The sequence below is a fragment of the Polypterus senegalus genome, chromosome 6 (assembly GCF_016835505.1).
Source record: "Polypterus senegalus isolate Bchr_013 chromosome 6, ASM1683550v1, whole genome shotgun sequence".
Lineage (NCBI taxonomy): Eukaryota > Metazoa > Chordata > Cladistia > Polypteriformes > Polypteridae > Polypterus > Polypterus senegalus.
The window spans coordinates 163,498,416-163,516,419 of record NC_053159.1 but is presented as its reverse complement, the minus strand read 5'-3'; the positions used below and the strand labels follow the sequence as shown (position 1 = coordinate 163,516,419).

Below are 18,004 nucleotides of genomic sequence, written 5' to 3'. Positions count from 1 at the left end.
CCAGCTCCCCAAACCCAACACAAAGAGATGCAGATACAAGTTCCACAAGCACAACACAGGCGTTATTCAGTGGGAAACGCTTTTCAGTCATTTCCCACATGACAATACAGCACAGCACCTGCAGTGCACAGTAACCGTGCTTTCTCTTTTCTCCATTTCTATCTCTTCTTATTTCTTTCTCTCTGTCCTTCTCTCTGCTTTTGCCTCCACTCCTCCTCCAGCATATTTTGTCTTCTCCCTCCTGACTATGGCTCCTAGAGCAGTGGCAGCGGCCTTCTTTTTATCCTGCACCCAGGAGTACTTCCAGTGGCCCGTTACCATGAATCCCTGCAGCACCCCTGGCGGCACCCACAGGACCTAACAGGGCTATGCCGAACTCTATGAAACTCCAAGAAATTCCAGGCACTGCTGCAACCCCGGGGGCTGCCATCTTGCTGCCAGGGGAGATAATACTCTGTGCATATTCCCTCCCTTGGTCCTTCCTTTAAGCAGGTGTCCTGGCTGAGCGAAGGTTCTTGCCGTCTGCCACAGGGGCCATTTTAATGCTATCATTATTTCCTTCAGAGTGCTTCTTTTTGTGTTTGTTTTGTCTTTTGTTGAGCAAGACTAACAAAATGAATCTTTTCCTATTGATTAGTCATTTCCCATTTATTACTTTTGCCTGAATGTAGGTGGTATTCTACTTTTCTTACATTCAAACTGGTATAAACATCAAAGCAGCAAGGTTAGTTTTCCAGATGAAATATATAAAGATCAATTAATATATTGCAGCCATGCTGTCTTAACAAACAATAGGATAGCTGTACTCTAAAAGCCTAAAACCTATTAAATTTATGTTAACCTCAGGAAATGCCTCATAGAATAACAAACACATTTTGAGGACTTCATATGGAATCATGTCACCTGGAATTGCTAGCAGATATTCAATGTTAATGTGCAGCGTTTTGATGACTTCACTGGCACCTTCTCTGCAGACACAGTACTCAGTTAACCTTAAACTACTGACAACTTCTTCCTCAATATCAAGATTTTGCAGAGAAATGTCAGTATATGTTGGAGTGTTTACAATATATTTCCAATTCTTCTCACAAAAGCTTTATGTGTTAAATGATCTTTCTGTTTCATTAGTCAAACTAACTGTCCAAATTCTTAACTGCCCCAAAGTTTTTAGTGCTACTTGGATTACAGCTGGCACAGATCTTTGGTAACTCCTGCCCTCAATTAGATGGAAGAGGAATCAAGTGCAAGTGATTAACCAATAGGAATAACTTCAGCCTGTCGGTATTTGTCTTGATTGACAGGCAATGAAACCATTGTTAAAAGAGGCATTTTATAATAAATTGTGGTGGCACCAAAGGAGTCATTTGGAAATATACTGTTCAGATTAGCTCCAATATTAATTAAACCAAGGCTCTGTTAAAGAAATGCAATAGTTAAATGCAAGGTAACTACAATATTTGTCTAAAGTAAAATATTTTAGAGTAATTGGATGATTTATATTTAATTACACACTTTTTCACAATCTATATATTCATTTATATGTATTGTTTTGCTTTTTCATTTGATAATTTATTTCATAATTGACATTTTATTTATTCCAATTTGACACAAAGCACAAATGCTTTTCCAGATCTGCAAATTGTAAAGCATATTGTCTGCTGCATCTGCAATATTGAAATTCCCCGACGTCTGAGCAGTTACGTCAATCAATGTGCATTCATTTGTCTTAGTTACTACTTTTGGCATGACAAGTTAAAAAAAAAAAACAATAGTGTCTAACACAAAAATGTGTGTCACACTGATCTTTGAACTCTTACTTGTTTAGAGAGCTTCAGAACAAAGGTTAAGAATGAAGAAAATGGTGGTTTAGGAAAATAAGAGCAAAAAGCCCATAAAAGGAAGATTTTGTTTTTGAAAAAAAAAACAGTTAACTGCAGCATCAGATAGTATTTCAGCTTACAGGCAGAAAATATTTGATATGTGTTTACTACATGGAACAGATTTGTTCCAGCCTTAAAAAAGCATCAAAAACCTTTACAAGGTAAAAAAAAAAATGATATTATGAAAAAAGAATATAAAAAAAAAACTCCAGAGCTCCTTTTGTCCTAAACACGCATCAGTGTTGGATAGTGTTTGCAGTTACAGGCCCTCATGAGGACAGATTTAGCAGGCTCAAAGTCATTACTATGCTATCACATTCCACATCCCAAATACATACCAGCAGCACATTTAGTTAACGTGGAAAATGTGTGTGACAAGCAATGCCAACGATACAAACACAAAGCCAGCCGACTCCCAGATTTACCTCCCAACCCTAGATGGGCGATTTCTCTGTGCCATCTGAGAGCATAGCAGCTAGAGAGATACAGCGTTTTTGCTTAATGTTTTATATGTCAGAGGAAATAATATGATTTAAGTAAAGATTTCTTATATTTAAAGATGTATTATTTTTATTTATTTGTTGTAAAAATCAGAATGCCACTCCATTTTCTTGCATGGGGCAAGGTCGTACTTATTGTACTTTCTAAGACATCCAAAGCTTAATCTCCTTCATTAGCCTGCAATTCTAAAACAAAGCTGCCCACCGAGCACAAACTCACGCACAGATGACGAAATGTCACAAGGAATATGGCTGCTAAGCAGAAGCAAACACCTGTGACAATTGTATTTGTTCTGATTCAGTAAAAAACAATTACTCGTATCCTTTGTATACCATATGACACTCATACAATTGGTGTGTTGCAGACCTTGACGTGAAACCTGGTTTGGTTATGAAAAGCTACCATCCATCACTCTAATAACTCGGCAGTGACCACTTAAATCTGTTAAATACATCTAAACATCTTAAGAGGTTGTGAAAATGCTGTTCTTGTGATGAATCACTATATACAGTATATACATAGCTATTAAGGTTCTAATAATCTAGGAGTCCATATGTTCTAAAAAGCAACTGTATTGATATTTAGTCAGCTGCTTTAACTTTTCTTTATACAGTTGATGCTCTTATATAAATGATTTTTCCAAGCAAAGTGGTACAGTTGTTTCTACATGTGCAGCACAGGTAGTTTAAGTGGCTTTCTCATAAGCTAAACTTGTGAAAATTATTTAATGTTATTGATGAAAAATGTTACGCAGATTTGGTCACTTGATGTAAAATAAGCTGATGTTATTTTATTTCTTATTTTACAAATCACATTCCAATAAATGAAGCACTAACATAATTGTGTTAACTTAGATGAGTATGAGAAGGTCTTTATGGTGTAATATTTTATGAAATACTTCAAACGTGTGCATGAATATAGCCAATCTGTCATCCAATAATTACTACATGATCACTCTGAAGATGTAAAATATTTAGACCTGTCAATTTATTTCAGAATCTGAAAGCAATTTTGAGACTGATTCGGATGTTTCAGATGATGATAAGGACCAGGATGAGACTGAAACAGATACAGAAGGAGAGAAAACAATGCTGAACCTCAACAAAACTGCCCCACTGTTAAATGCGTCCTCTAACCTCTCTGTTAACTGCACACCACTGAACCTCCAAGTGATTAAAGCGCCGAACTCGGCTCCACCTTCCTTATTAATTGGCGGTGGATCATCAAACTATCACAGTACTCCTTCCTCCTCATACTCACCTCTGACACCTCTGGGTAACTGTTTGTTCCTGTTTATACTTGGTTGATTAAAAATTGTGTCATCTCTCTCAATCTTTAGATAAGTTAATCTGGAGATTTGTTAGGACTCTTATTCTTTGGGTTATACGAACATGTGTGGAGGTGAACTTAATTTTTTTTGTTTTGCTATTTGCTATGTATGTGCTAAGTGGGCTATTTTATATTTATCTCCAAGTAAATATTTTTACTAATATTCAAATTTTGTTATATGTCAAGGCTGCATGGGGGCACAGTAATTAACTGATCCCTGCCTACCTGCTGTCTGTCTGTAAGGAGTTTGTATGTTCTCACTGTGTCTTTGTATTTTTTCCCTCTGGTTACTCCCATGTTCACTACTACATCCCAAGGGTGTGTGTGCTAAGTCAGTCAATGACTTTAAATTGGGTCTGTAAGTGTGAGTGTGCAAACTTGCTTTACAATGAACTTGCTGTCAGGATAGGCTCCAGCACCATCTGACCTTAAGTTGGATTAAGTACTTTAATTAAAATAGATAGATAGATAGATAGATAGATTTAGCACCTTGAGCATGGGAAAGGCGCTATATAAATAAAATGTATTATTATTTATTATCATTATTTACAATACTTCATACTTGTCTATGAACACTCACACATGTTTGAGTTGTCCAATATCTTTAACAAATATTGGTGTTAGCTTCTGTCTTATTCGATGCTAAAACGTTTATTACAATTGCACTTGTATTTCAGGATCCTCAAAAAGGAAAAGAGTAACCGATGAGCAGGAGCTTCGGATTCCCCTAGAATATGGGTAGGTTTAGAAATCAAACTGACTATAGTGAAGGAAGAACTGTATTATTTGGGTGACATTGTGTCTGTAGTTTGGGGCTCAGAGGGGTTCCCTGGTAGTTACAACATATATTTTTATGAAAATATTGTTAAATAAACCAGTTTCACCAAAACACTCAATGAAAGGAGCACACTCAGATGTGAATGAGCATTTGAAATGTAGACCTTCATAGTGGTGGGCCGCTACTGGAGTATCTTGGAATTATTTAATAGCAGTCTGTGGAACTGCACAAATGAATTGACTTTAAAGAATAATTTTAAACGATGGTCTATTTTTAATTATTCAGAAGTGTCAAGTTCTTTAATTCCAGCTTTTTAAATCAATTTTTTCAAAATTCATAAAGTAGTGACTATTTTTCTCCCAGAAATGTTAAGATGTACTATATATCATGCTTTTGCATCCAGTGAGGTAAAGAACAAGACACAGTGGAAAGGTCCCACCATCAGTTTACATTAAAGCGGACTCAACCCAGGAGCACATATAACCCCACAGTTTTTGTGCTGTTTTTAAAATTGCTTAGGAATCTTTTGACATTAACCTTCTGATAACAGTGAGAACAAAGCCAGGGACAAAGCTTTGATGCTTTCCCTAAATCTTCTGGTACAAAGCCACATGATAGTGAGTGCCTGATGGAAAAAGAAAAACTCTTCAGATTGAAAAAGGTAAGTAGTCTGCAATAAAAAGACACCAACGATGGCATTGAGCTTTGTTGCAAAACAAACTGTAGTGTAAAAAGTACTCAAAAATTTGTTGTATGAAGTTTGCACCAAAGCATCATTTGGGAAAGCACCGTATCAGGAGTGAAATCTGTTTTCATTTAACAGCTCAATATATAAAAAGAAATATGGTTACTGGATCTCATTTTCATTTATTCTAGCTGAAGTATTTGCCATTACCAGTATAAATAAATGGTGGGAAAACTTTCATTTGGAAATTCAGTACTGTATATTTAAACACAACCCACAATGAGAAAAAAACTGTAAGCCAGTGGGACAATGAAACTGTTTATCCAGATTAGTTGAGGGGAAAATCCCGTATTCATTGTGGTCTTTAAGATTGCGATTTGGCAAGCAGAAAAATTGTGTAGTAATGACAATATTCTCCATCAGCCATAGCATACTCTTGCTGCCTGTTGGGAATTTTAGTCCTGATGGCACCACTGGTTTTTAGATTGCCCCCTACCGTTATAACCCCTCTCCTTGAAATGACACACAACACTGAAAATGGGTTCAGACATTTGTGTGTGATCAGAGAAAAAAAAGACATGCAAACAGACTCCTATTTTATTTATATAGATTAAGTGCCAGCAAGTGAGTGACTAACACTATTTAAAATGTAGTCTTACAAGGTAGGGATTAAGTCAGGTGATCATCATAAAGACAATACCAAACCAAGAGGTGCAAAACATCTTTTATTGTGAGGGATGTTCTGCTTCAGTATGGTTCACTAAATGTCTTAAATATATGCGTCATTTGATTCACATCTGCCATCTCTTTGTACAGACTAATGTGAAACAAATGTAGTTGTTACTCCATGTAGCTAAATAGCTGATTATTTTTAATACATATAAAAAATGATAAAAAATACTTTATATTTGGGCAGAAATGTCACCATATCTTGAAAAAATGCAAATAAGGACTTACAGATCCATAACACAAACCCAAGAGTGATTTCAGGACAATAAACTTGACCGCTACACTGTATACTAGGCTTGAAGATCCAAAAGCCAATGAGCCCTTGCCCTTCCGATGGAGAGGTTGGTATACATGATGAACAATACAGGAATGCACTAGCTTTAAACGTAATGTGAAATGGAGTTAGAATATAAAAGGCTTGATGATAAGTAACAGGGGGTGGCGCAGTGGGTAGCGCTGCTGCCTTGCAGTTAGGAGACTCTGGTTCGCTTCCCAGGTCCTCCCTGCGTGGAGTTTGCATGTTCTCCCCGTGTCTGCATGGGTTTCCTCCCATAGTTCAAAGACATGCAGGTTAGGTGGATTGGCGATTCTAAATTGGCCCTAGTGTGTGCTTGGTGTGCGTGTGTGCGCGCCCTGCGGTGGGCTGGCGGCCTGCCTGGGGTTTGTTTCCTGCCTTGCGCCCTGTGTTGGCTGGGATTGGCTCCAGCAGACCCCTGTGACCCTGTAGTTAGGATATAGCGGGTTGGATAATGGATGGATGGATAAGTAACAGGACCAAACTGGTGCAAAGTTGTCTAAGGATAATTAAAGCTTCTGCAATGTAACCTTCAATGTCCCAAACCTAAGCTTGCCTATGGCACAAACAGTTCACATACCCTTTATAAGTGGTAACTGTGTAAATGTGCATCAGTATTCAATATTGAATTGTAATTTTTAATGTTTCCAGTTAATCTCATCTATTTCTATATGTTACTATGTACACACTGCCATATTTTTCACAGTGCCATCTTGTATTGGTACATTACTTCCAGGAACACCCTATTTGTGCTTTTGATTGAGAGGCTAACACAAAGTCAAATCACCAATGACTATATTTTTTATTAATTTGCTATGGACCAATTATAATCATTTATAACTGGCCCACCATCAATAGCATATATTTTACAATGTGAGTATTTTCAAAGAAAATTCAGCAACAAATTCAACATTGATACATTTTCTAGCATCACAGAGAGGCAGTTAAAGATTTCAAATTGTTACTATTATTAATATATGTATTTTCAAACAGGAAGATTTGCTATACCTGAATGAGGTCTTTAACTTCTACTCACTAGTCTTGCCACTGAATATTTGTCATTGTTTTCATTTTCCTACAGTTTTGGACACCCCCATTATTAGACATGTAAGCGTTCCTTTAGGAAGGTTGTAATTCCTTCTCCAAATTCAGTATTTTGTAGGTCGCCGTATCTTTTATTTTGGAGACTTTGAATGCTATTACTACTTAAGTGTTCATTGTAAAATAGTGCGTGAGACACAAGGAGTGCACACACATGGAGGAAGAAAGAAAAAATTGGGCCATTGCACATACCACTTGCCTTGTCAATTGGGAGCCCTTTAGCTTAGATGGATTAGATTACGTTTAGACCGAACATTTCTAGTATGTAAAAATAATATAAAACAATTTAATCGGACATTTGCTTTGAGTCTGAGTGTTCATAGGTCTATGTTTTGTCAAAAAAAATGTTGCATCACCATTTCTGGGATACAGAGTGTGCTGTGCATAGTGTAGACAGTGCATTTGTCTGGTCTGGACATATTTTTCTAAACAAAATAAAGACAGGAATCTCTACAAGAGACTGCAGTAGTGCACTCTGACCACTAGAGGGCCTATGCCTGTGCTCAGAAATGGCTTTGCCTGGCACACAGCACTTAGCCACTGGCACCACAGAGCTTTTCCCACCTCAGCCTGTACTATTTATCACTAGTAGTCTTTGTGGGTTGTAAATAAAAGAGTACACGGCACTGGAATTGTAACTTACAATAACAGTTTGTGTACTAGTTTGCGTTAGCACTATTGATGAGCAAACACCACCGAGTTCACTGAGGTATTAGAAAACTTCACATAACTCACTGAAATGCATTGAAAGTGAATAAGGAAGGAGGATATGAACTAGCTATGAATGGATTAGAACAGCGTAATGTTTTTTTAAGTGTCCTTGCGGGTTAAGGAAGCATCTGACGATGATGCTGGACTGATTATTGTGGCCAGAAATGTAATGTGAGCTGTCTAAACACAGTGCCACCGTGCCTGAAAAAAGGAGCAGACACTAGGATAGCCATGAACAAGATACAACAAATGGCCACAAACTAGCAGTAAGTAAAAAAAATAAATGTATAGGGTGAGCCAAAGTGAAGTACCACATTTCTCAAGGCCACTGCACAAGGTAGAGGCAGCTGAGTGGGTTGGGGTGAGAGCCCTTTGATAGGCGATCTCTTGTAGTTTTCAGTCGGCAACATGCCTTGTTCTGGTGTGCACACCATGCTTTCGCTGTTGAAGCGTTCTTCAAAAACAATCCGTCATTACTGTGCAGTGCGCCTTCTGAATGCACTTCAGCATGCCTCCTAATGGTGACGTCCCAAATTGGAAAACAATTCTTCAGTAGGTGGCTAAATTTAGACAGACAGGTGAAACATTGAACAGAAAATCTTCCGACCGTCCTCGGACTGTATGAATGCCTGAAAACATCCAAGCTGTAAGGGCATCAGTTTTGTAGTCTCCTAGTTGTTCACAGCACAAACCTGCTTCTGTCTTAGGCATTTCCAACCCGTCTTTGAGGAGGATTTTGCGTGAGGACGTTAATTTCCATCCATACAAAATGATGGTTGTGCAGGAACTCATTGAAAGAGACTAGGAGAGCCGTAGAGAGTTGTGCGTGGACATTCTGCAAACCATTCATTAAGATGCCATCCTCATGTGCAGCGATGAGGCACATTTCCATTTGAATGCCTGCGTAAATAAGCAAAACTTTCGCTATTGGGCTGAAACCAGCCCTCATGACCTTCATCAGAGACCCTTGCACATTGAGCATGTTAGAGTTTGGTGCGGTGCACCGTTGCAGAATGTGGCATTGTAGGCCTTTACTTTTTTGACAGGGGGAAGCAATGGTCACCGTCACTTCAGAACATTACATTGAAATGCTAGAGAACTTTTTGCAGCTCCAACTGGAAGAAAAGAAAGTGGTGGATGCCTAGTTTCAACAGGATGGAGTAATAACTCATATGGCAAGTTTTTTTGGAAATGTTTCCGGGGAAGCTGTTGCGTGGTAATGTCGAGTGGCCTTTCGTTCCGTTCAATTTCTTCTTGTGGGGCTCTCTCAGGTCGAAAGTATACAAACACCGACCTTAAAACCTTGAAGCTCTCAAGAATGCTATTCGCTACAAAATCACCGATATTCCCCTTGAAATGGCAGAGTGTTTAAAAATCGTCTTGAAAGAGTGTATCGCTAATGGTGGCCACCACCTTGAAGACATAATTTTTAAAACACAGTGAAAAAAAATATATTTTGTATATCCTTTCTTTTGTTGTAATAAAATGTATTTTATCTTGTAGCGTTTTTGTAGAATACACGTTTGAAATGTGGTACTTCTTTTTGGCTCACCCTGTATATATTCATTACTCTCACAGAGTTCCAATCTTTGGGGCAATGCTTTGCATACACAAGCCACACGACATGATGACATCCATGCACCCTACACATCCGTTTTGTTTCTAGTGTATCTGTGCAGATGCTCTGCAGTTTTTTCTTTCAATCAAGAAAAAAGAAATGTAAATGGTAACAAATCTTTCATTATTATTATTGTTTCACAGGGTCTCATGTATTTTCTGACTCGGTGAGGGCTTCTTTAAGGTTTTGTTTTGACTGCCACTGTGCCCCGTGGCTTATAGTGTATGCATTTGGACCACACCCGCTCCCCTTATATCCACCCAGTGCATGGCTGGCGAGGGGGCAGAGGATCTGGCCACCGGCACTTGAAGATTGGTTTGTGCTACTGCACTACTCTGTCCCAGCACTTGAGCCTGTGATGCAGGAGGCATATGGGGGTACAGTTCTGGTTGGTGTACTGATAGGATTGCGACATGATTTGTGCACAAAATGTGAGGTGAAATATGTTTACAGTATGTATGCATGAAAGTTCTGCATATGGCCGCTACAGCTCTGGGATGTACCGCCAAGAAAACCAAATGCCAAATTCCCAATAAAATGTTCAGAAAACAAGATCGACATTGAACATGCAAAAAACTGTTTGGTGGATTTTGTCAGCCAACACTAGTTAGCTTCATAAATGAAGAGGCTGCTACCAGTACTCGCATTGTAACTACTCGCTGCTACATGAATAAGTTCATTCTGACCCTGTAATTTCAAGACAGTCTGTTGGTTTGTTGAATGTTTAGGATATTCCGTTTACTTGTGCAGATAGCCGGCCCGTCTCCAGATCATCCATTTTGTTAGTTGTGGATTTATAGAATCCAGCGCATTATAAGGAGGTTGAATGAGGCAGGATATCATGAACAAGTGGGGACCAAACCAAGTAATCAACTCCTGACAAAATCCAAGTTCGGATTCTCTTTTGTTGCCATCATGCCCTCTGATACAGAGTGGAAATACAAGGTTGCCAGTGAGAAATTTCTCGTTTACACTCTGCAAAGTGCTACAGTAGCTCCCTCTGGTACAATTCAGAGAAAACAGTGCTGCACAATTTAGCGAGTATTGCCATAATGCTGATGATCTTTTACTTCATTCAATAATAAAATTAATTAAATTAATAAATGAGTAATAGTTGGGTCAGCCTTACGGCATTTGTAGTGTTGCAATACAGGTGTAATGTATTTAGTTTGCTTTTTATTTTTATATAACAAATAAAATTAGTGCCCAGTAAATAAGTAGTGACCTTGCATTGCTCTCTAAGCAGCAACTGGAAATTTACAAGAACATATTGAAAATGGAAAGTGAGATGTCACAAGTTTCATTTTTCAAAATTCCCCATAGCACATGAACACACCATTTGTTACTATTAGCATATTCATTAGAGAAATATGCTAAGCAGGGTCAAACTAGATAGGCATTGATTGTGATTTTTATGCCTGTTACAGATACACGTAATGGCTAGTCTTCATTTTCTGCTAAATTCTGACACGTGACACATCAACCAACCTTACATAGACTCATCCTGTAAGTCTTTGAAAACACACACAAAGTGATCTGGTTATGTTTATGTGATGTGTAGAATTTTAGATTTTCTGCATTCAAAAAGAACTATTTATCTACTGTTAAACAGAACTGTTAAAACACATTTCATAAGAACAAACACTTTAAAACTTGCAGGCTTTTGCAAATCAAAAGGAAGGTTATTTGGCTAAATGGGCAGCATATAACAAGATGCTGTTCTCCTTCATAGATTCTGATGATTTAAGATTACTAAGCTTAAGGTTACCAGTCAGCTTGACATTATTTTGTAATCATTTGGGCAGATGGTGTTACTGGTAGCAGAAACTATTGGGCGCTACTAGTAAAAAAAGGATTAATGCCCTATGTACAATATTCAAGGCTCAATGAATGATTTTTTTTTTAACTATTACCATTTGCTGTTGGTAAAATTTTAAATGTCTGTAAGAATTGTAATGGGTGTCTCTGTTATAAGTGCCAGGTTATAAAGTGTGAAATGTATACTTTTTTATTTTCTACATTATTGTAGTTGAGGGGTGGCACAGCTGGTATAGCTGTCACCTCCCAGACAGCTAGTGTGTATGCAGTGAATGTATTCAAATGGTGTTTGGGCACCTGTGCCACTACCCAATCTAAACATGATGCCACTACCAGATGTCTCCTGTGTTTGCTTTGACCATATTTAATGACTTTCTAGGAAACAAAACTAGAAATGAAGTGCTGGTCAGTCATTTTCTGCAGTCTGAATACTCCAAGCAGCTGTATTAATGAGAACCATTTACAACATGAAATGTAACAATTTTAAAACTATTTTATGACTATATTTTAATAGCACTCTATAGTTGTGAATACACATCTGGTCTCTTCTAATGTGTGGTCCAGATTTTTGCTGAAAGATGATCAGATTTAGACCAAAAGTAATACAAAACTTTGTTATCTAAAATAGATGCAAATATTTAGAAATGCTTTTCAGAGGGCATCTCTAAAGCAGATAGTTCACAAGAAGATGTTTATCCGTTCAAGTACATTTATTACAACTGATGGACTTCTGACAAGCACTACTAAACTTTTTGTCCGTTCTTGAAGTGATGTTCTAAACAGTTAAGGTTGACAAATTGACTGTTAAAAGGAATGTTTCTTGGATGAAAAAAAAATACTGAGAAGCATTTTTAATGATAGTTTACGGTTATTAATAGTTTTTTTTTTCATTGTCATTAAAGGTGTCTTAAATTTGAACTATATAAAAAGTGATAATATTCACTTTGTATTTGTTAATCTCCATTATTTTTAGCAAGATTATAGTAAAATGTTATGTTCAAAATCTCTCAGTTATCTTAACTCACAGCACACTGATTTGTCACTCCATTCCTATTGCCAAGGTCAATACTGAAACCGAGAATTTCTTTTAATTTGATATTGTCCAATGTGTGGTTAAATAAATTTTGAGAATGCCAACAGGAATGCTATACTTGACTTCTTAATGCTTCTTGGATATTACAAAGGAACATTTTTAATTCTTGCATTCTTCTCAAATTAAAAAATACACTTGAGCCCTGGGCTTTTCAGTTTGGGATGACAAGAATTGTTAATGTCTACAAGAAAAATCCCTTTAAAGTTAAAACATTTAAAGAAAATTGGTAATATTTACATTATTACAAAAACAGTCCTGGAACAGTGTGGACACTTAGTAATACATTGCTTATTTCACTGCATGCAATTTTTAAATTAAACACTTTAGATCGTTGATAATGGTGCTTCTGCTATGTACTGAGGTCATAAAACAATAAACTGTACATTAAGGCAGCATTCACTTTGGAGCTTTTAGATGCTGAATGTCATACACTACACATTGAACACAGTAGGCGTCCCAGTGTCAGTCCCAGTGGACAACACCGCACTCTGTGCTGACCCACTTACTTATACTTAATATCTTTCTTTTACATTTTGTTTTGCTTTTTATGTATGTGTTATCCCCATTAACAGCAGGCTGAAGCCACACACTTACACATACTGTATAACTGTATATGATATATGTGTATGTGTATGTATGGGTGCACTGCTTTGCAACCAAATTCTGCCGTGCCCCTGACTAATTTATTATCCATTCATTTTCTGGATGCCACAGCATATCCGTCTAGAAAGACATGAAGGGCCAAAACACACATTGATGGAATGGCAGTCATAAAGTTTACAAAAGATACATCCTCAAACATAGTCATGACCAAAAAATATAAATATACTAATCAGTGAAAAATCTGTCCTTGCACTTTAGAAGGGAACCACAGTTCTCAAGTAAATTTCATATCAATGAGGGGAGAAGATGTAATGTAGTATTTCTTGTAATCTACTTAGCATTATGTTTACCCCTGGAAGAATGAGTAAAAAATGTTAATGTTATTATGTGTAACAGAAACGTGTAAATGCCAAAATGTCAACACAAATAGAGTTAAGATAGGTCCGTCCAGTGTTTACTGCTGACGTAGATTTAATACACGTCCTTTGCTTCGAGACAGTCACCACTGTCGGGACACTAGAAGCGTGTTTCTATGTGCACTTATAATATTTTTTCTCTCACTTGAGCATGAGAGGGTAGAATGCCAGTGCCTGATCCAAAAGATTGACAGGCCCCTTGTGTTATTTTGGGCTTACACATTTACCCTGACATGAACGTCAGTAGCTGCATCATGAACAAGGGGCTAATATCCTTCTACCTTACTGCAATCATTTTGCCTTTTTCCCAACACATACGTTCACCATGGTTAACCTTCAAAGGAATTAATTCACCAGGCATATTACAGTTTGGTCGTATAGTGCTATGTGCATCATTTGTTCTATCCGTGTCAACACCTGAGGACCAATTCACATTATCATCACTATCACTTGGTTCAACTAATGGTTCAGTTTCATTTTGTTCTAAAACTGGCTTTACAGCTTCTCATTTGCATGCCATTGTGTTCTAATTTAAGGTTGTGCCCCACTTGTGAATGTTTTTGACTTAACCTTAGAGATGCAAAATACAGAAATATTCATGATTTTTTTTGGCAGTATATTGTTATTTTATCCACTAGATGGCAGCAGAATACTGTCCTGAGCATTATTCAGGTTTACCATTCTACACTGGATTGTATCAGACAAGCAGTGTGGTGTAGTGGTTAACCCTTAGGTTGAGAGTTCAAATCCCACTACTGACACTGTGTGACCGTGAGCAAGTCACCTGACCTGCCTGCCTGTGCTCCAATTGGAAAAACAAAATAAATGTAAGCGATTGTATTATAAATGTTGAAAGTTGCCTTTAATAAAGGCATCAGCCAAATAAGTAAATGTAGACTAACAGTTAAATCCCAAGAGACATTCAGGGTTAACCGTATTTAGATAGAATTCCAAGACCTAGAGACTCTCAGAGTTAGCACCAAGAAAGTTAATTGATAAAAAAGTAGAATTTGGGTGAAATCATTATTGATTATTTATTTTATCAGTTATCACAAGTGTAATGAAAAATAGCACTCAGTTCTCAACTCTGTTTTTTACTCATACAAACATCCATTTCGTTTATGGAGCACTTTGGAAAACTGGTAGCATGCTTCCAATCACCAAATCGTTTTTTCTTGCTGAAATTGGATGAAATGGGTTTGACAATATTATTTATTTTTCCTTGATCAAATCTACTGTCTGTACTTGCAGAATACATGATAGATGAGCCACTTTTTTAAAAGATAGAAACATGTTAGATGCTATTTGTTTTCTAGATGGCAGAGGGAAACAAGGATACAAAACTTTGGAGGACGTCTGCAAGCGGAGGTGGCCTATTATGCACCTTGTGGGAAAAAATTACGGCAATATCCAGAGGTAGTAAAGGTAAATGATGCACCATTTTTACAGATACTTGAGATGGAAGATATAGATATCCTTAAAAGCTGGTCCTTTATACAGCCTAACAATGTTACTAAGACATTTCATTTTGTTAAAAAGAAAAGCAAACAATACTCTCTTTTTCAGCCTTGACTGGTATCCTTTGGATTAATACCTTCTCCAGTGTCTGCAGATTTTTATATAATTCCTTTTCTGAGTTTGAATGCTAGTGTTATTACAATTCTTTTATCTCAATTCTGTGAAACTCAGTATAATTTAATATAGTTCTCATTTGTAAGATTACTATTAGTCATACATTGCAAACATGAGCACTGCAATTGTGTGAAAGAATTTCAGCAGCGGTTCCTATTTAAAACAGGAAATGAAGTAAGGAGAGTGATCATATGCATATAATTTTAGTAAGAATTTCACAGTACCCTGTACTTGTGACAATAATGACCCCATAATTTGAGGCACTCCTTTTAGCACACTATGATGTTTGTCCATTTCTCAAGATTCCCCTTGTTAATTTAACATTTTGAGACGGGCATTTCTGTTACAAAGGCCTTTGATTTATCTTCTGCAGTATCTAACAAGGAACAGAATAACGGACATCACACGAGATAATTTTAGCTTCAGTGCAAAAATAAGGGCTGGTGACTTCTATGAAGCCAGAGATGGACCTCAGGTAAAAAAATTCTGTTTATTAAATCCTATTCAGGATTATTTAGAATACCTAATGATTGGTTAGAATAACTAATTCCAAAGTTTGCTAACAAACTTGGACAAAAATATAGCTTGGCAGACTGAAGAACAGACCAATAAAAATCAAGAATACTGTTTCTGAGTATTTGGGGTGCACAATAGTGGGGTAGAGGGTAAAGTCCTCCCTCAAGTAGCAGTTGTGCGGAAGAAAATTTCCGGCCACAACGAAGTGATGAGGAGTGTCTCAGTGGTTCAGTAATCACATAAAAAAAAACAACCTCCAGCTAATTAATCAAAAACTTACACTTTTTTGTGCAAAATATGGAGTTCTTCTTTATTATCCTGAGTGACACTAGAGCTATATAGCTAAATTTAGCTACTAAAGGCTTAAACGTATTAGTGAAACTTATCACCATTATTTCCACATTTTGTCAGAAATTGCTGGCATTTTAAAAGAACGTTTTCTAGAATATTTCATAATGAATAATAGGAGATGATAATTATTTTTGGATCCTGAACCTGCTACGGAATACAATAAGACATGTAAACAGTATATATAGCATCCAAGTCATACGCTGTGGTCTGCCTTTTAATCAGTTAGTGATATTTTTTTTTTGATCTTTTAAGGGTATTCAATGGGCATTATTGAAAGAAGAAGAAATTGTCCCCTGCATACGTGCGATGGAAGGCAGAAGAGGACGACCCCCAAATCCCGAACGGCAGCGTTCAACCGATGGATCTCGAATGAGGCGTAGAAAAGGGCGGCCTCCCAACGTAGGCGCATTCGAGTTTCCCAGTGCTACAGATGCTAAACTCATCAGAAAACTGGAGGCTCAAGGTATGACCCATTATTCAACAATTCGTGATTTTTTTCTCTTGCTTTAGTTTGAATCAGTTGTCTATTGTATGTGTTATTTACATACTAATACATTATGCTTTGCAGAAATTGCAAGGCAGGCAGCCCAGATAAAACTAATGCGAAAACTTGAAAAGCAAGCTTTAGCACGTGCTGCTAAAGAAGCAAGGAAACAACAAGGTAGGTTGCTGACTTCCTGTGGTACTTGTGAATAAAGCCACTTAAGTGTAGGAGCAGTACTTCTTTGCCAGCAACCAACAAAGTGTATCTTTGTGTTTAGCAATCATGGCTGCTGAAGAAAAGAGAAAACAAAAAGAGCAAATCAAGATTTTAAAGCAACAGGTATAATTTTTTTCTCAAATATTTTTACTTCATAATTTTGTTTACAATAAAGCTATATGTATATTATAAAGATCAAATGACTGATTTGCTGTAGTTTGATTGCAGCAGATCAGTGAAATATTCTCTATGAATTATCATGTTCAGGTTAATGCTTTGTTTAATTTTGGAATATTGTGTGTAAAATTTTATACTTCAATATATCTTCCAATTATAATTTTGCACCCCTGGTGTTTATTGACATATAACTTTGCACTGCGGGTGGCTCAGAGTTGGAGTGAGTGTTCAGAAATACAACAGTGTGATCTGTCAACAAAGAAACAGCACCACATAGGTTATGATGGTGGTGTGGTGGTTACCATGCTTGCCTTTCAACTAGGGTTGTGTGGTATGCCGGTGCTGAAAAAGGACCCGTATTACTTTGAAGAGATTGCGACTTTATGGTGGATCCTCCCCTGGAGCTTAGTGCATTGTAATGGCACAGTACACTTGGGAGGTGGCTGTAAAGAATGATGTGGTACAAACTGTGGTGTGATTGGGAGTTCACAGGTTCTTCCACCTCCACTCCGTTATTGCTTCAATGTGTCTAGACTTAACAGGGGACCCCTTCTCATTATTGCTTTGAAGCAATTGTGACTTCACAATATGGTGCATGACATGGTGGCAATGAAGGGTGATGCATTGCAAAATGCGGCGTGATCAGGAGTTCATGGAAAAACCCCTTGCTATGACGAAGGGTAATGGCTGTGCAAAACAGGGAGGCTGGAGTAAGACGGGGGGTTATGGAGTAATCTCGATTTGGTACCGGTACTGATGTCCAAAATCTGGTATAGATACCAAAGTCAAAATTTTAGTACTGATGTAATTCTACTTTCAACCAAGAAATCCGGGTTCAGTCTCTGCCCATTACGTGTACAGTGATCCCTCGCTATATCACGCTTCAATTTTCGCGGCTTCACTCCATCGCGGATTTTAAATGTAAGCATATCTAAATATATATCACGGATTTTTCGCTGGTTCGCGGATTTCTGCGGACAATGGGTCTTTTAATTTATGGTACATGCTTCCTCAGTTTGTTTGCCCAGTTGATTTCATACAAGGGACGCTATTGGCGGATGGCTTAGAAGC

At 37.5% G+C, this 18,004-nt stretch overlaps 1 protein-coding gene across 10 annotated transcripts in view; it reads left to right on the top strand.

Annotated features, from left to right (window-relative positions):
- The window catches only part of LOC120531761 (bromodomain adjacent to zinc finger domain protein 2B-like), a 268,155-nt gene that overhangs the window by 188,737 nt on the left and 61,414 nt on the right, over positions 1-18,004 (top strand). For 6 of the 10 annotated variants that reach the window (XM_039757464.1, XM_039757467.1, XM_039757466.1 and 3 more), the window contains exons 11-17: positions 3,378-3,656; positions 4,388-4,448; positions 14,874-14,982; positions 15,563-15,664; positions 16,309-16,519; positions 16,625-16,717; positions 16,818-16,879. In XM_039757464.1, coding sequence (XP_039613398.1) covers positions 3,378-3,656; positions 4,388-4,448; positions 14,874-14,982; positions 15,563-15,664; positions 16,309-16,519; positions 16,625-16,717; positions 16,818-16,879 — 917 coding nt within the window. The remainder of the gene's footprint in view (positions 1-3,377; positions 3,657-4,387; positions 4,449-14,873; positions 14,983-15,562; positions 15,665-16,308; positions 16,520-16,624; positions 16,718-16,817; positions 16,880-18,004) is intronic. The other 4 variants (XM_039757469.1, XM_039757463.1, XM_039757468.1 and 1 more) reach the window with 1 other exon arrangement.